The 26,285-nt window shown below is 52.5% G+C and overlaps 1 protein-coding gene across 1 annotated transcript in view; it reads left to right on the top strand.

Annotated features, from left to right (window-relative positions):
- DTX2 (deltex 2, E3 ubiquitin ligase) overlaps window positions 1-25,757 on the top strand; it is a 34,668-nt gene extending 8,911 nt beyond the window's left edge. The window contains exons 3-9 of the mRNA XM_009319296.1: window positions 7,501-7,559; window positions 21,762-21,842; window positions 22,847-22,917; window positions 23,573-23,731; window positions 23,819-23,980; window positions 24,671-24,760; window positions 25,402-25,757. Of these exons, the coding sequence (XP_009317571.1) occupies window positions 7,501-7,559; window positions 21,762-21,842; window positions 22,847-22,917; window positions 23,573-23,731; window positions 23,819-23,980; window positions 24,671-24,760; window positions 25,402-25,626 (847 nt within the window). The 3' untranslated portion in view covers window positions 25,627-25,757. The remainder of the gene's footprint in view (window positions 1-7,500; window positions 7,560-21,761; window positions 21,843-22,846; window positions 22,918-23,572; window positions 23,732-23,818; window positions 23,981-24,670; window positions 24,761-25,401) is intronic.
- The last annotated feature ends 528 nt before the right edge of the window (window positions 25,758-26,285 follow it).

Here is a 26,285-nt window from a genome sequence, read left to right as displayed (position 1 = left end):
GAGGTGCCTGGTATCTTGGCAATAAATCCCTGGCCAAGCCAGCCTTTCTGGGGGATGCGAAGGGATTGTACGGTTAAATCTTTGCTGGGGACAGCAGAACGTGCCACGTGGGGAAGGCGGCGGCTCTTTAGATGCTTGGAAGGGAGCGTGTGAGTGCTGGCAGACTTGTGTGACAGGCACACTCTGTGCAAACCCTGCACCCCCAGCTGTGAGCCTTGGTCCCCGCTCTCCTGGCTGCCGGCTGTCTGTCCCTGCTGGGGTGCGAGCATGCCCTGAGCACGGGTGCGCTGCCGGTGCTTGCCGTGGCAAGTGTGACATGAACCCTTGGCAGGACCCGAGCCTGGCCCAGACATGGGGATGCTGCTGGGCACTTGCCTGGCTACAGGGCTTGTCCGGGAGGTGGTTTTGCAGGCAGGATGTTAGAAACTGTCTTTACTCTACAACTCCCTTTCTGTTCATTAACACCGGTGTTTTCCACTAGATGTATCTGTGGAAGCCTCTGTTTTCCATAACCCCCGCAGGAGCATGCGTGGATTGCAGATCCAGCATGCAATCTGCATGCATGCAATCTGCATGCGTGGATTGCAGATCCAGTCCATGGCCGTGCGCTGAGCCCGGAGGGAGGCAGCAGCTGGGGGCTCACCCAAACGGACCCCGGAGAAGGGCACAATGAAGATGTGTGTTAGTGACTCTTCATGGATGATGGACGATGTCTGGCTCTCCAGTCCTTTGGGATTAGTTTTGCCAGGGGCGCCCTCCTTCCTCCCTGCCAGACAGACAAACGCACATGGGGGGGCAATCTCTGTCTTCCAGTATAGTGCCCTATGTGAAAGGGACCTTTTCAGCACCAGCTGACAGCTCGAGATGGCTTTTCCCCTGTCACTCCTGTACTGGGTTTGAGTCGGAAATGCCGCTGGGTGGGTGTAATTGCTCCTGGTTGGGGTTACAGTCTCGGGCTCGTGAAACCCATGTTCCAGCAGAAAATACTCTAATTTCTGTGAATTAGGGGAAACCTGAGTAGCAAACTCTAACAATGTGTTTCATTAATTCCTAAGCCCAAAACATTCCTGGGCTATTTTATCCCCTAGGTTCCCCGTCTTCCCCCCTCGGCGTGGTGTGGTGGTTAGTACCCCTTCCCTTGCAGTCGCTGCCCGTCTCCTCCTGCATCACTGAATAGCGTGGCCTTTGTGGCGGTGAAGATGAAGTGCTAATTATCCTGCACTAATTAGCCAGTCAAGGGTTTCTGTCTGCATCCAGCATGCAGCATTGCTCGTTCCTCTTAGCAATTGCAATTCCTGTGCTGGCCCATGCTCAGAGGCTGAAGGGAAGGGAGCAGCAGGCCACAGTGGATCCTCTGGTGTCTAATAAAGGTTGTGTTGTGTTCACCCCACAGCCTTTGGCTTGAGAGCAGCCCTGGCAGATTACTTGCTTGTTGCAAAACTGCTTATCTTCACAAAGCTTGCAGGGATGACCCAGCTCCTGCCTCTTGGAGCTGAGCTGCAACTGGCAGAAGGGCTCAAAAACTGTTAGGGAGAGACTGAAAGATGGTGGCAGTTGTGTACACCCAGTTTCTTTAGGAAACACAGCTAAAAATTGCAGTACGGAAGAAAACATCTCTCCTGCAGGGCTGAGAAAGAGGTGTAGTTTGTCCTGGAAAGCTGCCTAACTCCCTGTGTGGCTGTGACAGTTATTTCTAATACGCAGGCAGGAATAGCCCCCAGTACGGGCTGTTAGTAGCACAGGCATGCCTGAGCTTTTGTGGCATTGGCGGGGATTAAATATATTTCCTGCTTGCTGTGGGGCTGGAGGGTGGATGCTGGTGTGAGAGAGGGTGGAGCTCAGGCACTTCAAAACACAGGTTTAAGTTCCTCACGCTCTTAAGAGGGTCAAAGTCAGTGGAAAACCCAGAGGGGAATGCCAAGGCTTAAATAGATGTTAATATCCTTGGCTCTAATGCTAATGTGTTAAATACATGTGGGCAAGTTATTTTGCTCCTTGGTGCATTATTTTCCTCCTGTGTATGAAACACAGTTAGTGAATCCAGCCTCCCTCACAGACAGCACTGAAACCTGCAGATGGAGCATGCCGCAGCAAGGTCGTGTCCTTATCCTCTATCAGAACTAGTGTGGCCAGCAGGAGCAGGGAAGGGATCGTGCCCCTGTACTCCGCAGTGGTGAGGCCGCACCTTGAACACTGTGCTCAGTTTTGGGCCCCTCACTACAAGAAGGACGTTGGGGTGTTGGAGCGTGTCCAGAGAAGGGCAACGAGGCTGGTGAGGGGTCTGGAGAACAAGTCTGATGAGGAGCGGCTGAGGGAGCTGGGGTTGTTTAGCCTGGAGAAAAGGAGGCTGAGGGGAGACCTCATTGCTCTCTACAACTACCTGAAAGGAGGTTGTAGCGAGGTGGGGGTCGGTCTCTTCTCCCAAGTAACAAGCGACAGGACGAGAAGAAATGGCCTCAAGTTGGGCCAGGGGAGATTTAGATTGGACGTGAGGAAAAATGTCTTTACTGAAAGAGTGGTGAAACATTGGACCAGGCTGCCCAGGGAAGTGGTTGAGTCCCCATCCCTGGAAGTATTTAAAAGACGTGTAGATGCGGCACTTGGGGACATGGTTTAGTGGGCATGGGGGTGTTGGGTCGACAGTTGGACTCGATGATCTTAGAGGTCTTTTCCAACCTTAATGATTCTATGATTCTTATATCAGTGCCGTTAACCGCATCTGTGAAGCAGGGGTCAGCACCTTGCTGTGTGCAGCTCCCCAGGCTCCCAGCCACGCATGATCCTTCCCACCCTATGTGGGAAAGCGTCTGTCACTGGGGCATGAGCTGCCCCGCTCCCTGCGCTGTGCTGGCTAATTACAGAGAAGGACACTCCCAAAATGCGGCGAGGAGTGCGCTGCTTGTAATATGAGCAAGTAAAGCTGCAGGAAGCAATCTTCTCGGGTATATATTAATTAGTGCCCCAGCCAGGCAAATCCCTGCTGTAGCTCTGCTGGCCCCTCTGAGCTTATGCGGCTTTGGGTGCCTGTCTAGCCTGCAAATAAGGCAGGCAGCTCCAGGGGGGAGGATTTTGTTTAAAAGTGTGGGGAACGGGAGTCTTGGGGACTGGGGAAGGGTGCTTTATAGTATTGTGGTGTTCCTAGGAAGGGTCTGGTGCTGCGCCCCCAAATCTCCCATGGGGAATAACCCATCCTTTGTAGGATCAGGAGGTGTAATTGAGGGACCAGAACCTGGGCAGGGCCTTTGCCCTTCTGTATTGCCCCCAATATCCTTTGCATATTTCAGCAGCTTTGTCCGTAGGCACGCCCACGAGCTCCTCGGGTGGCGAGGCAGGGCTCTACTTGGTGCTGGTTCTGCTGGGCCCATTGTGACTTGTCCTGCAGCCGGGCGTGTTTGTTAGCCGGCGTGGTTCTGCCGCCGGGCGTTCTTCCTGAGCGGGAGCAGGGGAATGTCCTCTGCTCGGTGCCAGGAGCGAAACCACTGATCCATGTGGCTGCGTGCAGTGCACCAAAAGGTCCTCCTTTAGAGGGATTTGGTCTGGGTTTTGGCATCGTCTTGAGAAGAAAGGCAGAGGAGAAACTGCTGTATGGTCATTAGTGTCATGGTACACTCGGTTAGCCCTGGGAAGGGGGTTAGACCTTTGGGTGTTGCGGTAGCACCCGGTGTTAATGTGAGGCAGGGCTGGATGCAGCCCTGATCTGGGAGAAGAGTTGGCTGTTGTCCGGAGGGCTACAAAGACGCTGTGATACAGAAATATGCGGCCTGCTGGCTGGTGTGCAGGGTGAGAGGAAGGAAGAAAGGGCCGTGTCAGGTGGGGAGGGTGAGTTGCTATAGACCTCCCTGTTTCTGCTCCCTTAGGATGTTGTGTACATGCAGCTTAGGTGATGTTCAGCTCAAACCTGGCCACCCAGTGTTTGAAATGGCAGCAGCCACAGGCGCAGCGCTTCCCCTCCGGTCTTGTGCTTTGCTGTCTCACTGGTGTTGCAGTATCTTGAAATTCTGGAGAAGCGAGTGGTTTTGTCATGCTGAAATATCAGTCTGCCCTGTCTGCCTCCTATAGCGGATTGCCACACTCTGCTTATGGGAACCAGTGATGGCAAATCTTATCAGGATCTTCTTCCCAAATCTTAGAGGTCAGTGTCTTATTTTGTGTCCCTTTCTTCACAACCTGGTGACCCCTGCTGCAGTCACCTCCGGTGTACAGAGCAGCAGGAGAGCAGGAGCTGCAGTGAATGGCAGGACAAAATTCCAGGACCTCACCCCAGCCTGGCTCCGGCTCTCCCCCAAGAAGCCAGTGCTGGTATGGCGATACTGGAGTGGCTTGAGTCTGAGCTGATGGACTAAATGTGTCTGTTGGTGCTGCTGGCAAGCCTGCTCTCGGAGTCGAGACACAGCCCGTGTTATACCACAACAGCAATATCCTTCCTTGTTACCTCTTCCCCTTCCTCCTCCAAAAAAACCCATTTCAGACCCAGGGTAGGCTTGAGCAGTGTTTCTGCGTCTTTTTTGGCGTGGCAACATTTCCTCCCACGCACTGTGGCTGCAAGTCTACCCAGGCAGTGTTGTGGCAGAGGTACCTCAAAGCAGCATGGATTTCCCGTGATTTCATCAGCCTTATGTCTGGGCTTTCTGCAGCTGTAAAAGCAATCACAGTGCATGGCAGCCCTGCCGGTACTCTCACACGGCGTCGAGCGGGTGGGTCAGCACATCCTACGACATTGTTAGCTGAGATGCTGCTATATGAATTTGCGTGTGTTTAGCCCATGTGAAATAAGAAGTATTTGGTTCCTCCATCATCACGTCAGCTGGCTTAAAGCCTCCAGCAGTCAAAGCTGACATGCTTTGCCTTTACACCAGGAGTGCAGCTGACCAGCGACTGTTTCCTGGCTGATGGATAGTGATTTATCTGCAGTATACACTCGCAGCTTCCAAAACTTGATTGCTTGCAAAATGCATTAATTGCTTATCCGTTTCCCTCTGCAAATCTCAAGGGCTCTTCTCCATAGAAGCTCTAGCTCCTGGGTGACTTGGACTTGAGCCTTGCAATGCAGGAAAGAAGAGTGAGGAATTTCTCTCCCAGTCTTCTCGAAGCGTTGTCACCAGTGATTCCCTTCCCAGAGCAGCCCTGGGTTTGCCTTCTTCAACCTCAGGTGTAATGACCCTGTGCTCCAGCCCTTTGGAAGGATCCCCCGCTGCCCATCAGCTTTCCTGGCAGAGCTGAAGGTTCAGCTTTGTGCTCTGCTGTATTTTTACCTTCCACGGGGAAGTGAAAGCACCCAAGGTGGCTGCTGCGCTTCATGGTTTGACGATGAAGCACAAGCTCTTCAGTTTCATCACATGCAGCATCACTGACTGGGGTGGAGGGGGTGCCCAGGCACCGTGTCGTCTTCTCTGCCGCTCAGTTGGAAGAGGGAAGGAGGGGAGGTCCATTGCCTCTGATTTTTGGGGGCGGGTCTCTCAAGTTCCTTTTTTTTATCTGGTCCTCAAATACCCTCCTTGTCTGCAGCTGGAGAGGGAGCAGCCCTGCTACTAGCCATCATCTGAAGAGGATCATAGGAGCAGAAATGGAGCAAAGGGATGAGATACAGAAGGAGGAGGGAAATACCTGAGAAAGCTGTGATGAAGAGGCTGAATCAGGAAAGAAAAAAGTCATAAAGAGGAGTCACAGCATCTGATTCAAAGCCCTTTCAAATTCAGGGGAAGATTTCCCCTGTATTCGGTGGGTTTGAATTGGGCTGTAGCGAGAACAATCTCTTGCATCATTTGAAGACATTGCAAACTTGGGGGCAGCGGAGGAGAAAACAGTCTTTGAAAGAGAGAGAAGGGAAACCTCTGTGGTCTGGAGAGCTTCTTAAGGGTCTGGAAGAGCTGGAATCGTTTGGCCAGGCTGTCAGCGCAGCGCCAAGCCTTGGGTCCTGCCCGGGGGTTTCTTCAGGGAGCTCTGCACGCGTGTGGGAACCTATTTCAAACTGCGGCAGGTAGGAGAAGAGGGAGGTGGGGATGTGTCCCTGTTGTCAGGGTAGAAGACAGGCATGTGTCGCTCCCAAATCTTTTCAGCTCTGGTCATTGTCATGGAAATGTGGACAAAGATTTTAGCAAGGCTGAAAGGAGGGACCTCTGTCTGTGGTGCTATTTTGGGCACAGTGGGGCATCTCTTCCATCCCAGCTGGAGAGAATTAGGTTCCCCCTAGATAGTGGATGGCATTTGGGCACTTGACCACCTTAGTCTGCTCTGTGAATTCCTAAGAAGCTGGCCAGGTTTGAGGTAATTTTGGGGAGTTCTTGGAGATGGTTGTCTGAATGCACTGTGTGTTAACTGCAGCTGATGCGCATGAGCCTGCATCCATCCCAGGTACATGTGCCACCTGAGACAAAGGCCATGGGTGGCTTCTCTGTCCCAGCATGTTGGATTTCAAATGTTCCTGCTCCGCTCATGTGGATCCAGCTTGCTTTCTCCTCTAGTGACCCCCTCATCGGCTTTCATGCTGCTGCTCACCCTTCCCTTCCTAACTCCTGCCGTCAGCTAATTGCGTGACGTTGGCTGCCCATGTATACCAAACTAGCTTGAGGTGCAGCTGCCAGTGCTGAGAAACACTGCCAAAACAAGTAGGTTAGGAACCTGAAGGGGATGTTTGGTGTCCAAATCCTCTTGATTTCCAAAGGAAAGTGGGTGCCAAACTCTTCTAAGTCTCCTTCAACCTTTCCTCCCTTGTTCCCACATGTTGCAGTAACCCCTTGGATGCACAAGGAGAGTCAAGGCTTGATTCTGTTCAACCCAGGGCTGCAGCTGTGTGTGCTCAAGGGCTTTTCTTGGCCTTTCTCTGCCTCAGTTTCCCCATCTGGAAAGCAGTGGGGGTGATAACACTTGCTTCCTTTGATCTGTACAGCTGCAACTTTTCATACGGCATGGGGGTTCACGCTCCGGTGAGCAGTGTTTCTCTGGCTGGAGACCAAGTCACCTGGAAGGTTTAAGATGAACTTTGTCTGCTGCATCCCGGCGGTTCCTGGCTGTGTGCTCATGCCACAGTCCTGCTGGTGCAGCAGTCTGTCGTAGCGCAGGTCAGCTGCTCACAGGAAGCTCTGTGGTGGAGCAGCAAGAGCGGGGATGCATCACGGGATCAGAGAAGGGGGTTGACAACAGGGTCCACCAACAGGCCCCAGCAAGAGGAAGGGATGAGTCAGGCCCAGCACCCAGCCAGGAGCAGATGGGGCTGGAGACAGCTACCTACAACATAGGTCTGAGGTCCACCTTGGAGATAAGTAAACCTACGAGATAGCTCTGGCAAGGACTGGGCTCCTTAAATGTAGCTGCTGGACCAGTGGGCAAAGAAGGGTGCATTGGGTGGGGGTCCCACGTGGGGCTCATCTGAGCAATTAATCCCTGTTAACGTATCCGGGGCCCTGGCACTCAGGAGGGAACAGTGCACCGCCGAATTGTCTCTGTTCTGTTAGTGATTGATCCGTGCTGTTGAACTTGTCCCTTTTTCTTTTCTCTCTCCAGCGCCCCAAACCTGCCAGTCAAGATGCCCAAACCCAGCAAGGTGAACCAGGCCCTGGCAGGTAAGGATCCCGCTCTGTCCCTAGGGTTACACGAGCAAGCAGTTTACCTTTCCGTGGCACTTACTTTCCTTTGTTAGTTTTTAGGAAGAGTCTGAAATGTCGCTGGCATTTAGGGTTTTAGGCCCAAAGACTTTTCAGAAAGGCAAAGAGGGCAAATTTGGGGGAGAATGGGATGGTCAAACCTCAGTAACTGTTTTTCTCATTGGTGCTGGTCCCGAAGCTCTCAAAATAAGTGGGTTTATTTGGGGGTTGGGTATTCATCTTCTCCCGTAGGTGTGGATGAGCAAGTAGCAGGGGGGAGCACACGGATCAAGATCAGTACTTTTCTTGAAGTCAAGGGGGAAGAGTGGTGTGAGATGGTGTGTGGTTTTTAATGTGATTTTTTTTAATGTGGTTTTATTACAAAAGCTCAGGTGGTCTTTAGCTTAAAAAATGATTGTGATGCCTTGTCTTGGGGACAGGAGGGGACAGAAATTGAATCAGACATTGTCTCCTGTGGCAGCAGAATACAGGTTTGCTTGTTATCATCCAAACCTGTGAATACGATACTAAATATACCCGAGGAGTGTGTCTGGGAGGGATGAAAGTGCCAGCTTTCAGTGCTCCTTTTCAGAGTAGATTTGCCTGCAAAACATGAAATGGCGTTGCCTTGAAAATGACAACTCGCACTTGCAGCTTTCAGTGGAAGCATTTCCATGCCAAAAACTGTCGGCGCATTTGCTCTGTTTTGACTCAGCCAGCGCCAAACTGCGGGACCCTGGTGTGGTGGTGCCTGGGGAGATGGGTGTTCTGCCGAGAGCAGATGTCTTCTCCGTACCGACACCGGCTGTGTACTCGAAATCGTATCGTAATGTGGTAACCCGGGGTAGAGGAGTGGAAAAGACCTGGTGTATGGTATTTTCTGTACCCATTTCAGGCACTATAGAATATGTATTAACCCTCTCCTTCCTCTGGCTCTTGTCCATGCATGGTCTGTTGAGGTTATTAGCTCCATGGACACAGAACTTTGCTCCTGAGCAGGTACAGACAGTTATGTTCTCGCTCCTAGAGAAAATGGTTACCACCTTATTCCAGGAAAGGTGATGGTGTTTGGTCTTCTCACGAGTGTCAGGCCTTACCCTGCCTAAAAATGATCCCCGGGATTGATGTTTCCAGTTGTCTGACGTTAGTACCATCATGAAAACTGTGCCTTGCATGTCTCTATAGCCAAACAGGCACTGCATAACTAATACTGGGTGTCCTCTGACAGTGAGCAGCCCATCTGTATCCCTGTTAGCAAATAGTCTTTGTGGAAATGAGGTGTAAAGTCAAGCTCAGACCTCGTCTAGGTGGATGACCTGAGCAGAAGAACTCCCCTTGCTTATAAAAGCTCTGAATTTCATCCCCTGGCTATTAGCACTGACTGTAATTAGGTACTTAATCACATAAAGGTAAAGACAGCAAAGAACTGAAGAGCCCTGGTGAATCCAGGCTGTGTTAATGTTGTTAACAGTGATCTCATTCTACACGTGCAAGTCATCCACTGTTAATTTGGAAGAGGTGAATACACATGGTCCATTTATGCCTTGTAGTGCAACATTTGGATATAAAAGGCTGCAGGAGAGCTCAGTAGAGTAAGCCATTTACCACCATTATAACAAAATAAAATGAAACGGTTAAGTTTTTAATTGATATCTCTGTTGTTGGAGACTGGGGGTTCGAAAGAGGGAATAATTATTCATTTTAATAATCTTCAGCTCTCCACGAGGCAGCTAGCAAGAGGCAGGCTGAGTTGCAGGGGAGTGCAGAAGCTGCATGGGCTGCACGGAGTGTGGTCAGCGCAGAAGCAACTCCCTGGGGCCAGCGTCTCCTTCAGATCCAGGTCTTTGTAGAACACAGCTTTGATCGGCGCTGTGCTGCCTTCTGCCAAATGTGACAGACCTGAGAGATGCAAGGGAGGAGAAAAATCTGAATTTGAGTCTGTCCTTAAAATCGCATAGAAGCAGAGGAAAGATCTGGACAAGTTAATTAGCAAGTGAAAGGAAAATAAATCTCTGGGAACATTTCTGGTAAAAAGTAAGCAGCGGAGTTCTGGTAAAAAGGCCAAATTTTATCGAAAGGTTAATTGGCTGGGTCTTTAGGGACACCTTCTTCCCCTCTATGCTCCGCGCTCTGTTTCTAGGACCTCTTCTGGGAAGTGGTATTTTGTTCATATTTAAAATCCTGCAGATGGTGTTTGAGTTACTTATTATTCAGGTTATTCTCCAACACACAGGCTGGGCCCCTTTTGTTCCTCCGGTCCCCGCTGCACGACTGCTTCCTTCAGCATCAGTGGTGGAAAGGCTGAGGACCCAAGGGCTCTGTGATGATGTGGGGGAGAGGGCAGCCTCAGATAGGAACTGAAGAAGGTTTTATTCTGGGAAACGTGTCCAAAAGTCTCGCAACCCTTGGTCTCCATCCCGAGGTGCCTCTCAGCCACTTTGGGTCTGGTTTGACGCAGGAGAAATAAAACCTCTGAATCTTGCGGGCGATCTCGAGAAATGCTGCAGGTGCATCTCCTGGATGCAGAGGGAATTTCTGGTGGATAAACAGGAGACAGGGGATCCTGTGGGTCTGAATGAGCAGCTGGGTTTTGTTTGTCTGATGAGCGCCTGGGGATTTGAGTGAGGGATTTGTAACACTGTCAACCCCACGTCTTCCAAAAGCACCACTCGGGATCCCAGAAATCATGAAGCTGACTTTAAAATCAAGTTTTGTGCAAAAAAAGAAATTTCTTTTTCCTTGCTTTCTGCTATTTTAATACTTCAGGGTGCATGTGGAAGCTTGGCTTTTAAGCTTTTTCTTTCCCCCTCAGTATTCAGTTAGTATGGTGAAATGCCAGACCAGAGTGTGAGCAAACTGTTGAACCACGGTGTTGGTGTTTACGGATCAGCTGGACTAACATCGCTTGGGGATAATGTAGTTTAGCTGTGTGCCTTGGGGCTGGGGAGTGGACTAGGCGGTCATATGAAGGCCCTTGTAATACTGTTTTTAAGGTGAAGGCTGGGAATTAGCTTTTTGTTAAATGAAACCAGGTGTTTCTCGTTCACAGGGTTCCTAGAGCTGGGGCATTTGGGAACATACCAACCATAGTAATTTTGCTGGTGGATATAATCGTACAAATTAGCAGTGCTTCTCTGAGATCTCACGTTATTTAAAGGCAAGCTCTGCCCTTTCCCCTCTACCTGCTTAAATCCAGGACTGGAACCAAAGGCATACCAGTCTGAGGTCTGTGCAAATACAGATCAGTAGCCGGAGCCGGTGACCAGAGGGCCATGTTAGGCTGTGTGAGCAAGCATGTGGTCAGCACTCATTACATTAGGTAAGGGTGTTTTCCCCACGCTCAGCTTCTGCACAGGATATTACAAAAGTGCCTTATTTACATGGCAGGCTGAGAAAAGGCAGTGGATGTTGTCATAGCTCCAGTGAAAACAGTTTTACCCCAGGGAGTCAGTGACGTTGTACTTCTGGCCAAATAGATGCTTTGAGCAAGAGAAAAGAGGCAGTTCTCTGAGTGTGCTTATTGCACACGTTCGTAGGATCGGATCAGATGCCGAAGGATGCTTTGCAAGGCTTTCTGTCTTTTCCCTCCTGCAGTCCTTGTGGGAAGAAACCCAGTGGCCAGTGGAAAGTGTGAACATATTCATTAATATTTTTCAAGCTCCTGGGGTAGCTAGGGAGCAGCAGGAACCCTTGCAGCGACGCACGGGCATCCAAAGCAGTCTCGGTCTGGGCAAGCTTACCCTGTTGCGGCTTGGCCCTTGCGTCTTCAGGTGAGAATTTATCTGGGTCCAGGGCCAGATTTGCTCCTGACATAACTCCACAGATGCCTACAATGAGTTTGAATTGAAATTGTTGTGTCCACAGGTGGGAATTGGAGGATCGATCTGTAGATGTGATGTGTGTCTGTGTATTGTTTTGGCACTTTCTGTGAACACACACTCCCACGTAAGGCTTGGATCACAGGAGACCCCTTACTGGGGACTCTTGTCACCAAACTTGTAGGAGGATTGTTAGATGCTGAGATTTCCAGTATTGTATTAAAGCTTTAAAGGAGGTATTGCTGCTGGGTTTTGAGATGAGCCAAAAGAGCAATGTAACGCCAGAACAGCCCCTTTTTGAATGCTCTCTTGATTTGAATCTGCAGAAGATGATTCATTGTGTGTCTCTCCAAAGGCAGCAGAAGGTAAAAGTGGAAAATTACCTTTTCTTGGCCGGTTTAAGATTGTCCATGGGAGAACATTTGGTTGGGGGTAATTCTCCTGGAACCACGTTTGCCCTGTGCTGTATGTCTGCGTGGAGTTGTAGATGCGTTTGCAGCTCATGAAATGAGAGAGAAAGTTCCTGGAATAAATGTTTGTTTCCTTTGCGATGATTCATGATGCTGGCAGGCAGTTTTGGACGTGTTATTCCAGGTATGACAGGGGCTGTGTCAGAGGGTAACTGAGCTCAGCTGAGGTTCTGTGGCTCATGCTCTTCACTTGTTGCCTTCAGAAATCAGACCATTTTTTTCTCCAACATTGAGTCTGAAGTCAGTTGTTCAGCCTCTGCTTGTCGTGTTCTTTTTTTTTTTTTTTAAATGGGCTCTGCAAGTTAATGTTAGCAAGACAGTATTGCTCTCTTAAGAAGAAAGCATTAATTTTACATTTGCCTATCAGTCAGCTGCGCGTAGGTGGTGATAATCCCTGTTAGTCTTTGGACTTGCTTTTCAGATGTCAGTCTCTGCAATCAGTGTGATCGCACTGCTTGGAAGTAGGTTTTTTGGAGACAACTTTACCGTTTCCTTTTCTGCAGCCTCGGTGGGGTCAGGCTGTCTGAGATGATCTTCCCTAGCCACGGGGAGGTCCAGCACCTTGCCTGTTTCTCAGGAATATTGTTCCTCCAGGCTCTCTAATCAGCGTGAGTTGGTACTGCTCTTCTGGGAATACCTCCGACTGTCCTTCAGCCTGCTGAAAGGGGAAAGTACCTGCCTGGTGCACGTGCAGGCAGCAGCTTTGGTGCTGTTGCTGGGCTTCAGGTGTTCCATTGTACTCACTCGCTCAAAACACAAGTAGCTTTTGTTATGGGAACACTTAAGCTGCTGCTTAAGGCTCCCTGGGAGTAGTGAAGGACTGCTGGCTTAGACCAGGGTTGAGAGCACGCAATAGTCTTGCAGTCTTTAGTTCAAGACTTAAAGGAAGTTATTTTGATTGTGAAATTTCTGGATCCAATGTTCAGTTAGAGGCCTGCTGGCTCGTACCGATGTCAGGGGCTCTCCTCGGCTGTACCTGCTGGGAACAGCCCGGCACTGTCAGTAGGGTGAGGGGTACTAACTCGGTGTTTGTATGCTTTGAAGATCCTCCTCTGGCCCTGCAGCTCCTGGGAACTGGGGGATCTAGATCAACAATGATGGTACCTAATGAGGGTGAGCCACGGCTGCCTGGTTTGGTGTTACCTATTTCCATTTGGAAGCGCGTGGTTTCACCATGCATTGGGCAGCCTGGTCTTCTGGCCAGCCCACCTCTGCCAAAGGTTCTTGGGTAACCCTGGGGAAATTACTTCATCCGTCTGTGCCACTCTCCCTGCCTTGTGAAACCCTTTCTGTCTGTCTTTTGGTCGTTAGATGAGAAAGTTTTAGTAAAGCCATCCAACTTCGTGTATCAAGAAAGGACTTGAACAGGTTCTGGAATATTTATTGTGCTTGGACCTTGTGTGAAGTAGGTGCAAAACACGGTCGGCACTGCACAGGGGTAGTTCTGCTTGTGGGGCATTGACACAGGCTTTGCGCAGGGGAATTCTAGTCACAAGGCACGGGTTCTTGACTGGTTTGAGGCAGAAAATAGTCTTACCACTCGCACACAAAGCCGGCTGATGCTTCCTGTCATAACTTGACTTTCAGTCATGTCTGGGCAAGGTACCTCATTTTTGTCCTGAACAAATGTGCTCTTATATCTTCCTTTCCCAAGCTGGCCAAATAGAGGCTTGAAAAAAGAAAATCCTTAGAAATCTCAGCTTTGGCCGTGAATTATTAAGCAGGATGCTGGCAAGAATTTCCATAGTGTTAGGGTATGGTTTTGCATGGTCTACTGTCAGAGGTAACTTTTGGGGAAATGCCGGCTTTTAGGTTGTCTGCTGTTGGTTTGCAACCGTAAGCACTTTTTTTTTTTAGTTCTGGTGGTGGCTGCTGCAGGTGGGGAAGTCATTTCTTGGGAAGGCAAAGGCAGGTGTTTTCTTGAATGTAAGTTTAACAGCAATATGCTACCTTAGAAATGTTATGACTTGTAACCAGCCTGTATTTCATGGGCAAACATCATATTAGATCAGCATGATCAGTCCTGTAGCTCTCTGTGTGCCAATTTTACCTTCAGGGAATGGCTGTCCTTTTTAATGATTCATTAGCTTTAACAAACTGCATCCCATGAACACAGCTGGCTGGGATGGGGGAGGGTGAGAATTGCATTGCAGCTGGGGGTGCTAGGAAAAACTGGAGTGCCAAGGAGGAGACGGTGTGGGGTGAGTGTGGGGGGGCTGCCACCATGGGGCTCGTCTGGCAGGGGATCGAGTGGGGCAGCTCCAGCCCACGGTCAGCCCGGCACTGCTGCAGTGTTTGAAGGCAGTTAAGCTGCTCTCTGCGGGATTGGTTCGGTGCGACACCTTTGAAACACGTAGCTTTAGGGGGGGAGTAGCTGAGCAGGACCTTTAGGGGTTACAGGTGATGCCCCTCATCCTTCAGGCCCCCAGGGTCAGGCCTGCTTCCAGGGCTCTGGTGAGCAGGAGGACTTTGCACCACAGCAGACCCAATGCCTGAGGAGCCCTAAAGCCAAGGCAAAGAGGAAGGTCCTGTTCACACACTAGCTCAGAGGGTCACGGGTGAGACTTGTGCCCATATTTCCCTGCTTTAATTTGCTGCCTGGGCTCCTCCCTCTAAAAGCCTCTGGATCCTGTCCTTGTGCTGACTACAACCCTGCTGCCTCTCGGATGTTTTATGTCCTCTGAATCAAGGGCTTGGGTTTTGGTTTATTTTATCTTTTTAAATTTTCTTTGAAAGGTTAAAGTTTTTTTTTAATGAATGTGTTTCCCCGTTGTTTCCTTCCTGCATGTTGATCTCGTACCCGCTGTAGGCATGACGGCTATTCTGATGTCAGCCGCTGGACTCCCCGTGCACCTCACCTGTGTGCCGCAAGCTGCCAGCACCCATAAAGCCACTAAAAAACACAGCTCAGTTAAGGAGGGGAGGAAAGTGTCCAAGAAAGGTAGTTCCTGCTCAAACTCTGATATTTGCTTCCATCTCCTTCTCTTTATCTCTCTGCACTTGTTCTGCCTCCCTCCTTTCCTCTTGTCTCTCCCCCCACCCTCTTGGCTCTTCTGATTTGACTGATGATGGTCGTCCCATCAAGGGGAGAAGCAGGGCACGTCTCCTCTGGCCTGCGCAGTCTCTGACAGGCTGTAAAATAAGATGATGACATAGACCCTGTCCTGTGGTAGCTCTGCTCGTTTCCATCGGTCGTTAGAGCTGGAGCAGCCCAGTTGTTCTCTGTGCATGTCAGAGACTCCTGCAGCCTCCCCCATGGTCCTGCTACACCCTCTCGGGGAGCCCTGGGTGTCCACATACCAGGACCTTCTCTGACTCATTGGTGGGACGAGTTGGGAGCTGAGGGACCATCAAGGAGAGCATTTAATCCATACATGCTCTCAAGAGAAGGTTTGTTTGTGAGCCATGCTTGTCACGGTTGAGTCATGGGATGAGAAGGATCTTCCAGACAAGCAGACCCTGAGTCATACAGGGCTTTCAAGGTCAAATTGCAGAGGATTTGCTCTCTCCACCTCTGTCTGGGGTGGAAGAGAGTGGAGTGGAGTGGAACCCTCTCTGGTGGACATGCTCTGGCAGGAAGGGCTGGGTTACCCCAGCTCTCCTGCTGAGCTGAGCCACCTCCAGGGCAGGGCCTTCATTTCTCCTCTTTCTATCTCACTGGCATCCCACACCCTTGCCCTTGCAGAGTTGGTGGGCTCCCAGTTTAGAGCTTGGGTCCCATCCGTGTGTAGCAGCCCTGGGACTCTGCAGGGCTAGGTGTGAATCCAGCCTGGTGTAGCTGTAGAGGTCATTTGCCAATCCCTGCACAGGTATCCTGGGGTGGTCAACCACCACCAAACCTAAGGTGCTTCCCCCTTCAGATAAGCAAAGGGAGGGGGGGGTTTCAACACGGAGATGCTCACGTTTAAGAAAGAGGGAAGAGCCCTGAGGTGCCGGGGAAGAGGCATCTGGCTGTCTGGGGAGTATGTTGGTGCCAGTGTGTCTCTCCTTGGAGTCTGTGCATGCAGTGAGGAGGCTTGATGGGGAAGTGAGGTCCAAACCCGTCCGAAAGCGGCAGGAAGGTTGGTGGAAGGAAAATAGAAATTAAATGCAGAGAGAGGTATCTTGCGGAAATGCATTATGGAGGGAGCTGGGAGGAGGACATGCAAATGGCGAGAAGGAGGGAGAGAGCAGATGTGGAGTAGGATGTGTGATAGAGGGGGAGGAGAAAGCAGGGGGCGGCAGGAGAAGCAGCGAAGAACAGGAGGAGCAAAGGAAAATGGGAGGTGAAGGAGAAGAGCCGAGCGGAGGTGGGTGGCAGAGGGGCTGGATGAGGATCTCGCTCTGCGGAGCCAGCTGGCAAGGCGGTGGGGTAACGCCGGCTCCTGACGCTTCACTCCCGGCACAGGCAGCATCCGTGTAGCCCTCCACAGCCGGGGATGAGGACTTGGGTGGTGGGGACACCCTGGAAACTGTGCCGAAACGGAGCTGCGGAGAGGCCAGTCCCTCCTGCGGAGGCATTGCCTTGCCCCTGTCGCTGGAGGAGCCCAAAAAACTGAGGGCCAGGCCTGCCATTGGTGTTGGTCACCTGCTGAGCCGCACCTTGGCCAAAGGCAGGGTGTGCTGGGGCAGGGCCGGCACCAGCCTCGGCCCCCGGGGCTGTCCAGGCAGCTGGCTCAGCCCCAGGGCTGTGCCCGGTGCCAGCCCGGAGAGCCAGGCCTTGGGGACGTGCCTGGCTGCCACCTCCCTGCCAGCTCACCAATGCCACCTGCTGGGGCCGGGACACCTCTGGCCCGGGGAGCAGAGAGGGGACACCAGCAGGAGGGATGGGACAGAGTCTGGGGAAGGAGCACCAAGCAGCTCCTTCTCCCATCTGGCATGGCAGGATTTGTCCTAGCCATCCTCGTTCCCGCTCAGGACGCGCTGCAGAGGAGACGCTTTGCCAGCTCTGCCCTTTCCAATGCTGACCCACGCAAAGGGGGTACCTTTCTCTGTTTTAGTTTGCTAAAATCCCCCTTCTCGCTTTAGAAAGTGGGGTTGCCTTTGCTGGGGGCAGGGAGGCTGGTCCTGCAGAGTGCACGACTCCTGGGATGAAGAGGGTGCTCAGTCCCTCCTAGGAGCAAGCTGTGTTTGTACAACACCCCTCTGGGCTTAGGAACACTGCTCTGCAGTGAAAGCAGTGAGCCTGACTTTCGGCCAGACTGTTCTTTTTCCCTTTACGGGCCCTGAAGCTGTCAACAGGCCGAGATGGGCCTGTTTTGTGCCCTGAATTTCTGCATCACATGCCCTTTCCCCTCCCACACCCCTCCAGGTTTTTGCATCATGGAGAGCTCTAGCAAGAGCTGTGCATCCAGGAGGCGGCCATCAGTGTGCTGACTGCAACCAGCTGGTGCCAAAATAGGTGGCGGTGGGTGCAGCGTACCCCTGCCGAGCCCCTTCTCGCTCCCTCCTGCTGCTGCAAACCCTGGCCTCACGCGGGTTGAGGCGATGTTGATGGAATTGCAGCCAGCTTGGCGAATAGCTGGGTTATGTTAAACAAAGGCGCTAATTAGTCAGGACTCGTTAACGTTGTTGCCGTTCTGGCAGCGATGTCTCTGGCGCAGACGAGCGCTGCGCTGTGGGCGCTGCAGCTCTCGGGGAAGCTGTAGTCTCCGGGCAGGCACTGCGCCGTTGGTGCTGGCACGCAGCCTGGCAGCGTCTGCCGTCCTGACGGATCAGCGCTGCCTTCCCGCCGGCCGGCACGGCGCTGTGCTTCCTCGGGCTGCTGCAGCCGCTGCTTTGCGCCATCGCCGCCGACTGCGCGCTCGGGGCGGGCTGAGACCCCGCCGGCTGTCCGGGAGGGAGGCGAGCGGCTTTTCTGTCTCTCTCTGAGTGCTGCTGTGCTGCTCAGGAGTGGAGCTGGCTGCCACGGAGGGGGACTGAAGGAAGAAGGCGTTGTTTTGAGTCTGGTGTGCCACTTGTTATCCTTTCAGCTGATGGGATCGCTGTCCGCTTTTCCCCTGGCTTGGAGGTTGCCCTGCGCATCCTCTCTGGGGTGGGCAGTCGTGTGCAGAGTGCTGCGGTCACGGAGGGAGAGGAGATGAGCACGCTCGTCCTTCCCTGCCGAGCAGGATGGGGTCTGGCTAGGTGAGGGGTGTAATCCCAGCTGACTCTGATTGCTCCCCCTGCGTCCATCCATCTGCAGCTGGGACTGCGGACCATGCCAGTGCCTATGGGATAGGTGGGACTGGGGAGCTCCTCGGAGTCGGGGGAGCTCACTGTTCCCGTGGGGGACCATCTGCTGAAGGAAACAGGCTGCAATAACAGGGATGCTCTGTGTCAGGATCAGAGCAGCCTGGTCGCTTGGTTAGCCTGCTGAAATGCTAAATGTGGAGAAAGCTGTTTTTAACACCGAATCTCCTCTCACTTGCCTGATCTCTGGGCAACCCTCTTGGGGGTGAGGCCAGTAGGTCCAGCCCTTGTAAGTCCGGGAACAGAGGGCGGAGGTGATCAGAGTTGGGTGACTGTCCATGGCAATAACTAGAAACAACCTGTGTCTGGCCTGCACAGGGTATCAGAAAAAAAGTCTGCTGCTAACCATATGGCTCATTTTGGGATACAGAAGGAGGTATGTTACTGCTGCAAGCATTTGGTTGCTGAGGAAGGATTCAAAACACATCTGTTAAATGTTGCCCATGGAAAGCCCTTGCTTCAGCAAGCAACTTATTATCTACAGGGAGGAAGGGGAAGCATTAAAAAATAATCATTATTCCTCTCTTTGTAGATGAAAGAATGGTAAACATTCCTTCACATCCCAGATAAATCAATAGCACAGCATTGCACCAGCTGGTGGTAAACAGCATCAGTCGATTCTGCTATTGCATTTTCAATCTGCTATTGAATCCTGAAAACTATGGGGACTGAACAGGCTTTGATGATCCCAAGGGATGGCTAGAACAAAGATTTGGAGGCAAACACTTTTATGGAGCAAATGGTCCAGTAAGGAAGTGATTCATGCGCTGAAGCATATGTGGCTTGTGCCGTGGCGGGTGCTGTGCCTCCCAGCTGCCTTCTAGCTCCCCCCCTGTGCTGCTGGGATGTGGCCTGCCAGATGTGCTGGTCTGCCCAAGGAAGAGCCTCTCTTCAGAGGCAAGGAAGGCTGTGTGGGCTTCGCTACCCTTGCTGAAACCAAGTTCTCAGCATCAAAAGGCTTCCTTGGGATTGGACATTCAAGTGCTTGCAGCTGGGGACAGAATTTCTAAAGCATCTGGGCTCCCCAGCCCTTTCTCTCCCCAGACAACTTTGGTGGATCTAAATGCATCAGAGCATTATCACAGCAAAGTGACAGGAACAGATCAGAGATGCCACAACGCAAACCCATCAGGCACAGGTTTCCTAAGGATGGCTGAGGGCTGCATCACCCTCTTCTGCCTGTCTGATTGCCCCCAGCTAGATCCTAATGCCAGCTGGTGGGGTGGTGTAATGCCACTTGCTTTGCCCGAAATCCCTGCTGTACCCCACAGACTCTGCAAAGAGCTTTCTTTTCCTCGCTTTTACCTGGCTCTGCACTGGGATTTTTGTCTCCTTTCATTGATTTGATTCGAGTGAGCCTGGCCAGTTCTTGGGCAAGTCATGTCTTCGTTTCTCTGAGCTGCTACAGAGGAAGGAAAGTCAACAGCAAGAGAAATGTACAGCAGGGGCTGCAGGGAAGGAGCATCCTCCACCATCCTGAACGAGGTGAATTGCTCTAAAGCTGCTCAGATCTGCTGTGCAGGTCAGAGCAGGTGAACTGAGGCGTTCTGCCAAGTACTGGGCAGGCGTTGCTGCTGGTGTAACACACCCTCTCCGCTCACTTCCCTCGCTGTCTTCACCACCTTGTCTGTGCATCTTTTTGGCACTGCTTCCTCCAGCCCTTAGCCAGAGGAGACAAGAAGGTCACTTCAAAAAGAGCCACATGGAAAACACAATCCAGATGGAGGAGGACTTGGTGGTCGGTCTGGCAGGCAGCACGGGATCCTCAGGAATGGGAATGTGGGGGGTACCACAACTTCCACCACGACTGGGTACTTGTGGAAGCGGATGGAGTTACAGTGGGTAGCAGCTAGCCCTGCTCACACGGTCCTCTTCAAAACCTGCAGAGCAGAAGAAGCCGAAGCCTCCGTCTCCCATGTGACCATGAAGGTCTCTTGCGGTTGCAGACCAGAGCCTGGTTCCAACTGCCACGCGTGGAAAGTCCCACCCTGTGTTTGCCAGCCTGGGGACGTCACAGAGCACACAGCTGGGAGGGCTTCAGGCACAGTAAGCACCGAGCTGAGCTGTGACGATGAGCTGGGACAGTTCAGACTGATTGCATCTCCTTGCAACTCGTTCCTGGCTGGCAGCTCTTGATCTGCTGCGTGCGAGCAAGGTCCCAGCAGAGAGGATTCCTGGACCCGTTTCTCACCTTTGGAAAAGGCAAGGCAAGGAGCTGCATTCCTTGTGGGGTCTGGTGATGAGGCCTTGAAGCAGCTCCTGGCACTGTTGAGCTCTTGGCCTGAGAGCTGGAAGGCTGTCGCTTGCCCAGGCTCCTGTTTGTCTCCTGCTCTTCTTGTAGCAGTTCTTGGAAATCCTTTTCCAGGGGATTTTGGCATGCCCCTGGAGTGGAAAACACCTGCTTCTGTGTTGCTCTTTGGCTTAATGCTTGTTTTATCCTGTTACCACCTTCCTGACTAAGTCTCCAGAGGGTGATGCTCGCAGCCCTGCTCTGCCTGAGATGTCAGGCGTCTTTCTTCCTGCCCGGCACCGGCCCTCAGAGGGAGCATCCCTTCACCTTGCGGGCTCTTTTTCTTGCTCTGTGTGCTCAGTCATCCCTTCCGCCTCTACTGCTGCCAGAAATCATGTGTTTCAGGATGGCCAGGAATCCCCTCATGAAAATAACTCATCTTAATGACTGTGTCTTCATTTAGGAGAGTCCAGCTCCCAGTTTATCAGTCTTCCTTAGCTAAACGATTTTCCACCCACGTTAGCGTTCTGCCTCACTCTCTCCTGTTGCCCCGAGCTAGCTTGTCTGCAGTGAAAAGGCATCTCTTCCCTGGTTGCATCTCACCCAGTTGTCTGTGCTGCAGGGCGACCTTGTGCTTTCTGTTGAGGTGCTCCCGTAGCACTAGCTGCTTGCAGAGCTGGTGTTCACGGGAACGAGGGGCTCCTGCGTGATAACAGGATCTGTGCCATCCAGGTCTTTGCCTGTTTAATGACACCTGTGGCATGTGAGCAGTCCTTCCCTTCTGCTTCACCATGTTTGCCTCTACCATGAAAAGTGATCATCCAGAAAGGAGCACCCACCCCTTGCTGCTGGTAACAGAGACTGTTTTTTTGGGGTGGCAGAACAGCTCGGTGCTGGCTCCAGTGTGACTGTCTCTTGATGCACAGCTTTTTCAACCACAGGGGCAACATTTGTGAACCCTCCATCTTCCTTGAAAAGCCCTAAATTGGATAGGGAGAGCTGAAGACGCATGTCGTGCAGGAACACCCACAGCTCTGATGCCCAGCAGTTGCACGTGGGGATGCTCTGCATCCACCTGGGAGCGTGGCAGTTGGGAGTAGCAGTACTCCCTGTGCTAAAGCACAGTTGATGTCTTACAGTGGCTTAGAAATGAGCTCGAGAGCAAAGCTCTTTGGGGCAGTGTTGGAGTACAACTCCTCGTGAGGCCCTGGGGTGTTGGGCACGCACGCTTGTGGCCTGTCTGGCTGCTGCTCGCATTTCCTTTGCTCCCCAAACCACCCCGGCAGCTCGGCTGGCCAGGATGAAGGAGAACGGAGGAGGAAGAACTACGCCTTTGCTGGCCTGTTCGTCACAGCACTGCTTTCCCCTGATCTCTCCCAGAAGTAGATTCGGGAAGGAAGGGCAAGGGTCCCCCCCGAGCCAAGTGACAGGTCTCTCTTTTGCCTCCTGCCAGGTGGAGTCATAACATCACTTGTGCAAATGTTTCCTTTCCTAGGCTGGTGGAAGGCAGCCTCCATGACGGGCCTGATGACCAGTAAGGAGCTCATCTCCTCTCGCCCGGAGTTGGGCGCCGGGCAGAGGCGTGCGATGCTTGCTGGCTTAAGCGAAGCCTTGCTGGGCAGCTCCAGAAGGATGGGCTGGGAGTTGAGGTGACTGCTGATGCTCTCGGCGGTAACTTGCTCTGGGTGTTGTGTGATGTTTGTTGCTTAATCCCGTAACACCTCCGAGGGGACCACGCTGCTGATGCTGGTGAGCTGCTCGGGTGCTCGTGCCTGGGTGTATGAGGAGCAGGGACTATATTTAGGAAAATGCAAAGATATCAGTGTCGTGTGCTGCAAATAGGGTACCTATTGTAAAGCTCGTTTGTTTTCTATACCCTGTGATTTGCGCTGTGTCTTGCTGGATTTGAGTATGTGGAAGTTTGAGAGAGAGGCTATTTTGTGCTAAGGATGCGAGGCTCGTTCTGCCATACTTGAAACAGGGCCTGAAGCTTAGTGTATTGCTGGGTCTCTCCTTATCAGGTGCCAGCTGCAGGGTGTGAGAAGGTCCCACATCAGCTGGGGCCATGTGGGAATGCCTTTTCTCCTTTGACGCCGCAGATGATGTAATCCTCTATCCCAGTGAGACTACAGTGTCCTTGGGTTGAGTTTGATCTTAGCTGGCCTCTGGTGTGCACAAAGAAAGTCCAGCTGGGACCTGGCTGGCGTCGCTTGGGGTACGTGGGGAGAACTGGAGCACAGCAGCTACAGGCAGACCCCTGGGTGTACAGCACAGGGCACCGACATCTGCCAGTGGGTTCTCCCATCTGCGGTGCTCACAGTCCTAGCGGTAGCCATTTCTGATAGCAAAGCCTTTGTGGGGCTTGTAGGGATCAGTTGGAGCAGCCTCTTCTCCCCCTCTAACCCTAACCTTTCTCCTTGGCGTCCTGGCCAGTGACTTGCTTGTCTCCCTTCTCTCTAGCTCACCCTGCACATGCCCGTCATACCTCACAGCATGTCTGATTTCTTCTCTCTCTTTCTCATCTCTCTCCTTGTGCAGCGACACCAACCGAGCCAGAAGCAGTGGTGAAGAAATACCTGGAAGAGGTGAAGGGCTCTTCTGCCGATGAGGTGAGAGGCCAGTGAAGTGACTCCGGCTTGCCCGGTGGCCTGTTCACTGGGGTGCTGTGAAAACCACAGCGATGCCTGAGGACCGTACTTCCTTGGGCATCCCATGTGGTAGATGCTGCTGCTTGCAATGGCACTGTTGATGCTAGGTGGAGAGGCCTCAGCACTGCCTGAAGCCCACACGTGGTAACCGGTGACTTGTCCTCGTCAGAGGACTGTGACAGAGAAAGCACGGTGTGGGTTGAGTAGCTAATCCTAGCAATGCCTCCCCATTTCCCTTGGAGCTGGCCGCAGGGCCTGGGGTGGAAGAGGGAGTTTGACTTTGGTCTCCTCTCAATGCTCATAGAGGTCAAAACTACAGAGATCAAAACCCCGCACTGGAGCTGCTCTGTAGAGGAGCAGGACACATCCATACTCAGTTCCCACTCTGACTGATGGCAGCTCTCTTCCTGTGCTGTCCAGGAGGTGGTGGAGTGGGGTGGTACCAGCCAGATAAGGAAACCTGTCTCTGTGCCCTTAAACCTCAAAGGGAAGGATTACAGTTGAAGGCAAATCTTCTGGAAGCATCTCCTCGATCGCTTCCTTGGTGGGTCAGTCATTACGATCAGCCTGTGCTCGCACTACATGGTGGTTTTCTCCTTGCTGTCCCGGACTCTAGGACTGTATCATCTGCATGGAGAAGCTGTCCTCCCCCTCAGGTTACGGCGACGCATGCGAGTGCAGCACAATCAAGCCGGAGACAGTCGGTCGTCTGACAAACTGCCAGCACTCCTTCCACATGCTCTGCATGCTGGCCATGTACTCCAACGGGAACAAGGTACCAAGCCAGCCCATCCCCACCAGGTCCTCTGCGCCCGGGTGACTCGGCTGTGGAGCTCTGATGCCTGCTTCTCTCTCCCTGCAGGATGGGAGTTTGCAGTGCCCCTCTTGTAAAACCATCTACGGAGAGAAAACCGGTACTCAGCCCAAAGGGAAGATGGAGGTCTCCACTTTTCCCCAGTCCCTCCCTGGCCACAAGGACTGCGGGACGATCCAGATTGTGTATCACATCAGCAGAGGCATCCAGGTGAGCGCACAGCACGCTCGCAGGAATGGCTGCTGCCGGATAGCACAAGCTGTGAGAACCTCCCAGAGAAGTACGGGGATCTGGTGCAGTACCTGCTGGCAGCCCGCCGCTGAGCAGCCTACGGTGCCTGGAGCCAGCAGCAAGCTGCACTGGCTGTTCTTCAATGTATGGGTGGCTTGAGTCTCCTCTGTGAAAGATCTTTTCCCCCTTTGAGTGTGGCCCCGGGGTCTACAACAGCCTTTCACCTACAGTAAAGACTAATGTCTGTGTGAAGCAGAGAGGAGACTCGGCCCATGCTCACAAGGTGGGAGAGATCCCAATGTCTGGTTTCGCAACCCACGTCTGAGGTTTTGGTGGTTGCAGTGAGCTTGCAAAGGTTTGAGCTGGGTGATCTTTTTAGGGTGTCATCAGACCACATGGAAAAAGCTGTGGTTTGGGGATGTCTCCCACCAGAATTTAAGTAGTATGAAGAGCTGGCTTTGTAATCCCGCCGTGAGACCGCTCTTGGAGGACCCGTAAGATGTCCCATAAGAACAAGTCAGATACCTCATACCCATCATCAGCAATACCTTACTCCCTTTACATGGGAGAGCTGCTTTGAGATGGACCTATGTCAAATCCCGCTGCTGAGGGATTGTCCAACTCATGAAGATGGATGCGTCTGTGCCAAATATGTCTTACCTTTTGCAGGGCCCTGAGCACCCCAACCCTGGGATGCCTTACACAGCAAGAGGCTTTCCTCGCTATTGTTACCTACCAGACAACGAGAAGGGCAGAAAGGTAAGGTATCACACCCTGATAACGTGACCCTTCTCAGGTTGTCTCTTGGCCCTGTGTTGGTGGATCAGCACAACAGGGTTGCTTTTGGGAGCTGTCCTCGTGATGCTAGGACATAGTAGTTGTCCTAGTCTTAGTAGTTGTCCATGCTGTTTGTTCCTTACGTGTATTTGTAACCCCTCTGCCTTTGAAGTTCTTTGCTGCTTCTTCACAGCTTTGACTGTGAAGACTTACTCTCCTTCATCCCTTTACCAAACAAAATCCCGTCTGATCTTTCGGGAAGACGCTCCTAGCCTGTCTTGGGCTATGCAGTTACAAGGGTTTGCACTGAAAACTGCTGAGCTCACAAAGTCTGGCTGCTGGCTCTTCCCATCCCTGTTTCCTCTAGGTGGGTGTGTTTGTCTCAACTTGTGCCAGTATTTTTCAAATCCTGGAAGACCAGCATGTGCAGGGAATGGCCCTTCCCATCAGGGGAACGATATGGGTAACTAGGAGGTGAGGGAGATCCCTTCTGAAGCTGGGATCTCTGGTTTCCTCCTGCTGTAGCAGGGATTTAGGCTGTTAGGCTTCTGGCAAGCTGCTCTCATGGTTCAAGTCTCCTAGCTGCTGAAGGCCAGCTTTGGTTTTTCTCCTTCCACCTCTAGGTCCTGGAGCTCCTAAGGGTGGCCTGGAAGAGACGCCTGATTTTCACAGTGGGCACCTCCAGCACCACCGGCGAGAGCAACACGGTGGTGTGGAACGAGATCCACCACAAGACGGAGATGGACACAAACCTGAGCGGCCACGGCTACCCTGACCCCAACTACCTGGACAATGTGCTGGCAGAGCTGGCCGCGCAGGGCGTCACCGAGGACTGCCTGAGACAATGAGCTGGGGTGGGGGCCCGCCTGTGCCGTGCACGCGTCGGGGAGCCCTCCTAGTGCACTTATTCCTGTTGCCTTAAGTTCCTGTGTCTGACCGTCTGTCACACTGAGCAATAACACTGTACCGCGGGAGCCCGGCCTGCTCTCTACAGTCTTTTTTTCAGGAGGGAAGGATATTTTTGTAGAAACTGCGCTTGCGCCTCTGGGTGGGGTTGATGGCCACATCTGGGACTGGCTGGGAGAGTGGTCCTGAGGTGACAGACCCCCTTGTGAAGGCAGAACCTTGCCCTGGCAATGCTTGGGGACAGGACGGAGAGAGGGGGGTATCTCGCTCCCCGTAGACCAGCTGGAAAGCAAACGGGGGCCTCCCTCCGGCACACCGCAGCTCCCTCTCTCTGAGGCACCTCTTACAGCGAAGCCTCCTGCCTCCTGCCCCTGTATCTCTGCTTGGTCGTAATAAACACTTCATTTCCACGGCAAGTTGCTGCTTTGCCTTCAAGCTGCCTGGTGGCTTGGGGTGCCTCCCCCTTCGGTGGCCCTTTCTGGGGGACCAGCCTGCTCCGCAGGGCTGGGGACACTCGATCCAGCCAGGAGAAAGGAGGGAAAGCCCAGCTCTGCTGGAGGGACAGGAATCGCAGCAGGGGCAGGACACGGGGCGCTGGTCC

The sequence above is a fragment of the Pygoscelis adeliae genome, unplaced genomic scaffold (assembly GCF_000699105.1).
Source record: "Pygoscelis adeliae isolate BGI_AS28 unplaced genomic scaffold, ASM69910v1 Scaffold282, whole genome shotgun sequence".
Lineage (NCBI taxonomy): Eukaryota > Metazoa > Chordata > Aves > Sphenisciformes > Spheniscidae > Pygoscelis > Pygoscelis adeliae.
Note: the sequence above shows the minus strand (reverse complement) of the source record. Positions and strands in the feature narration are given on the sequence as shown.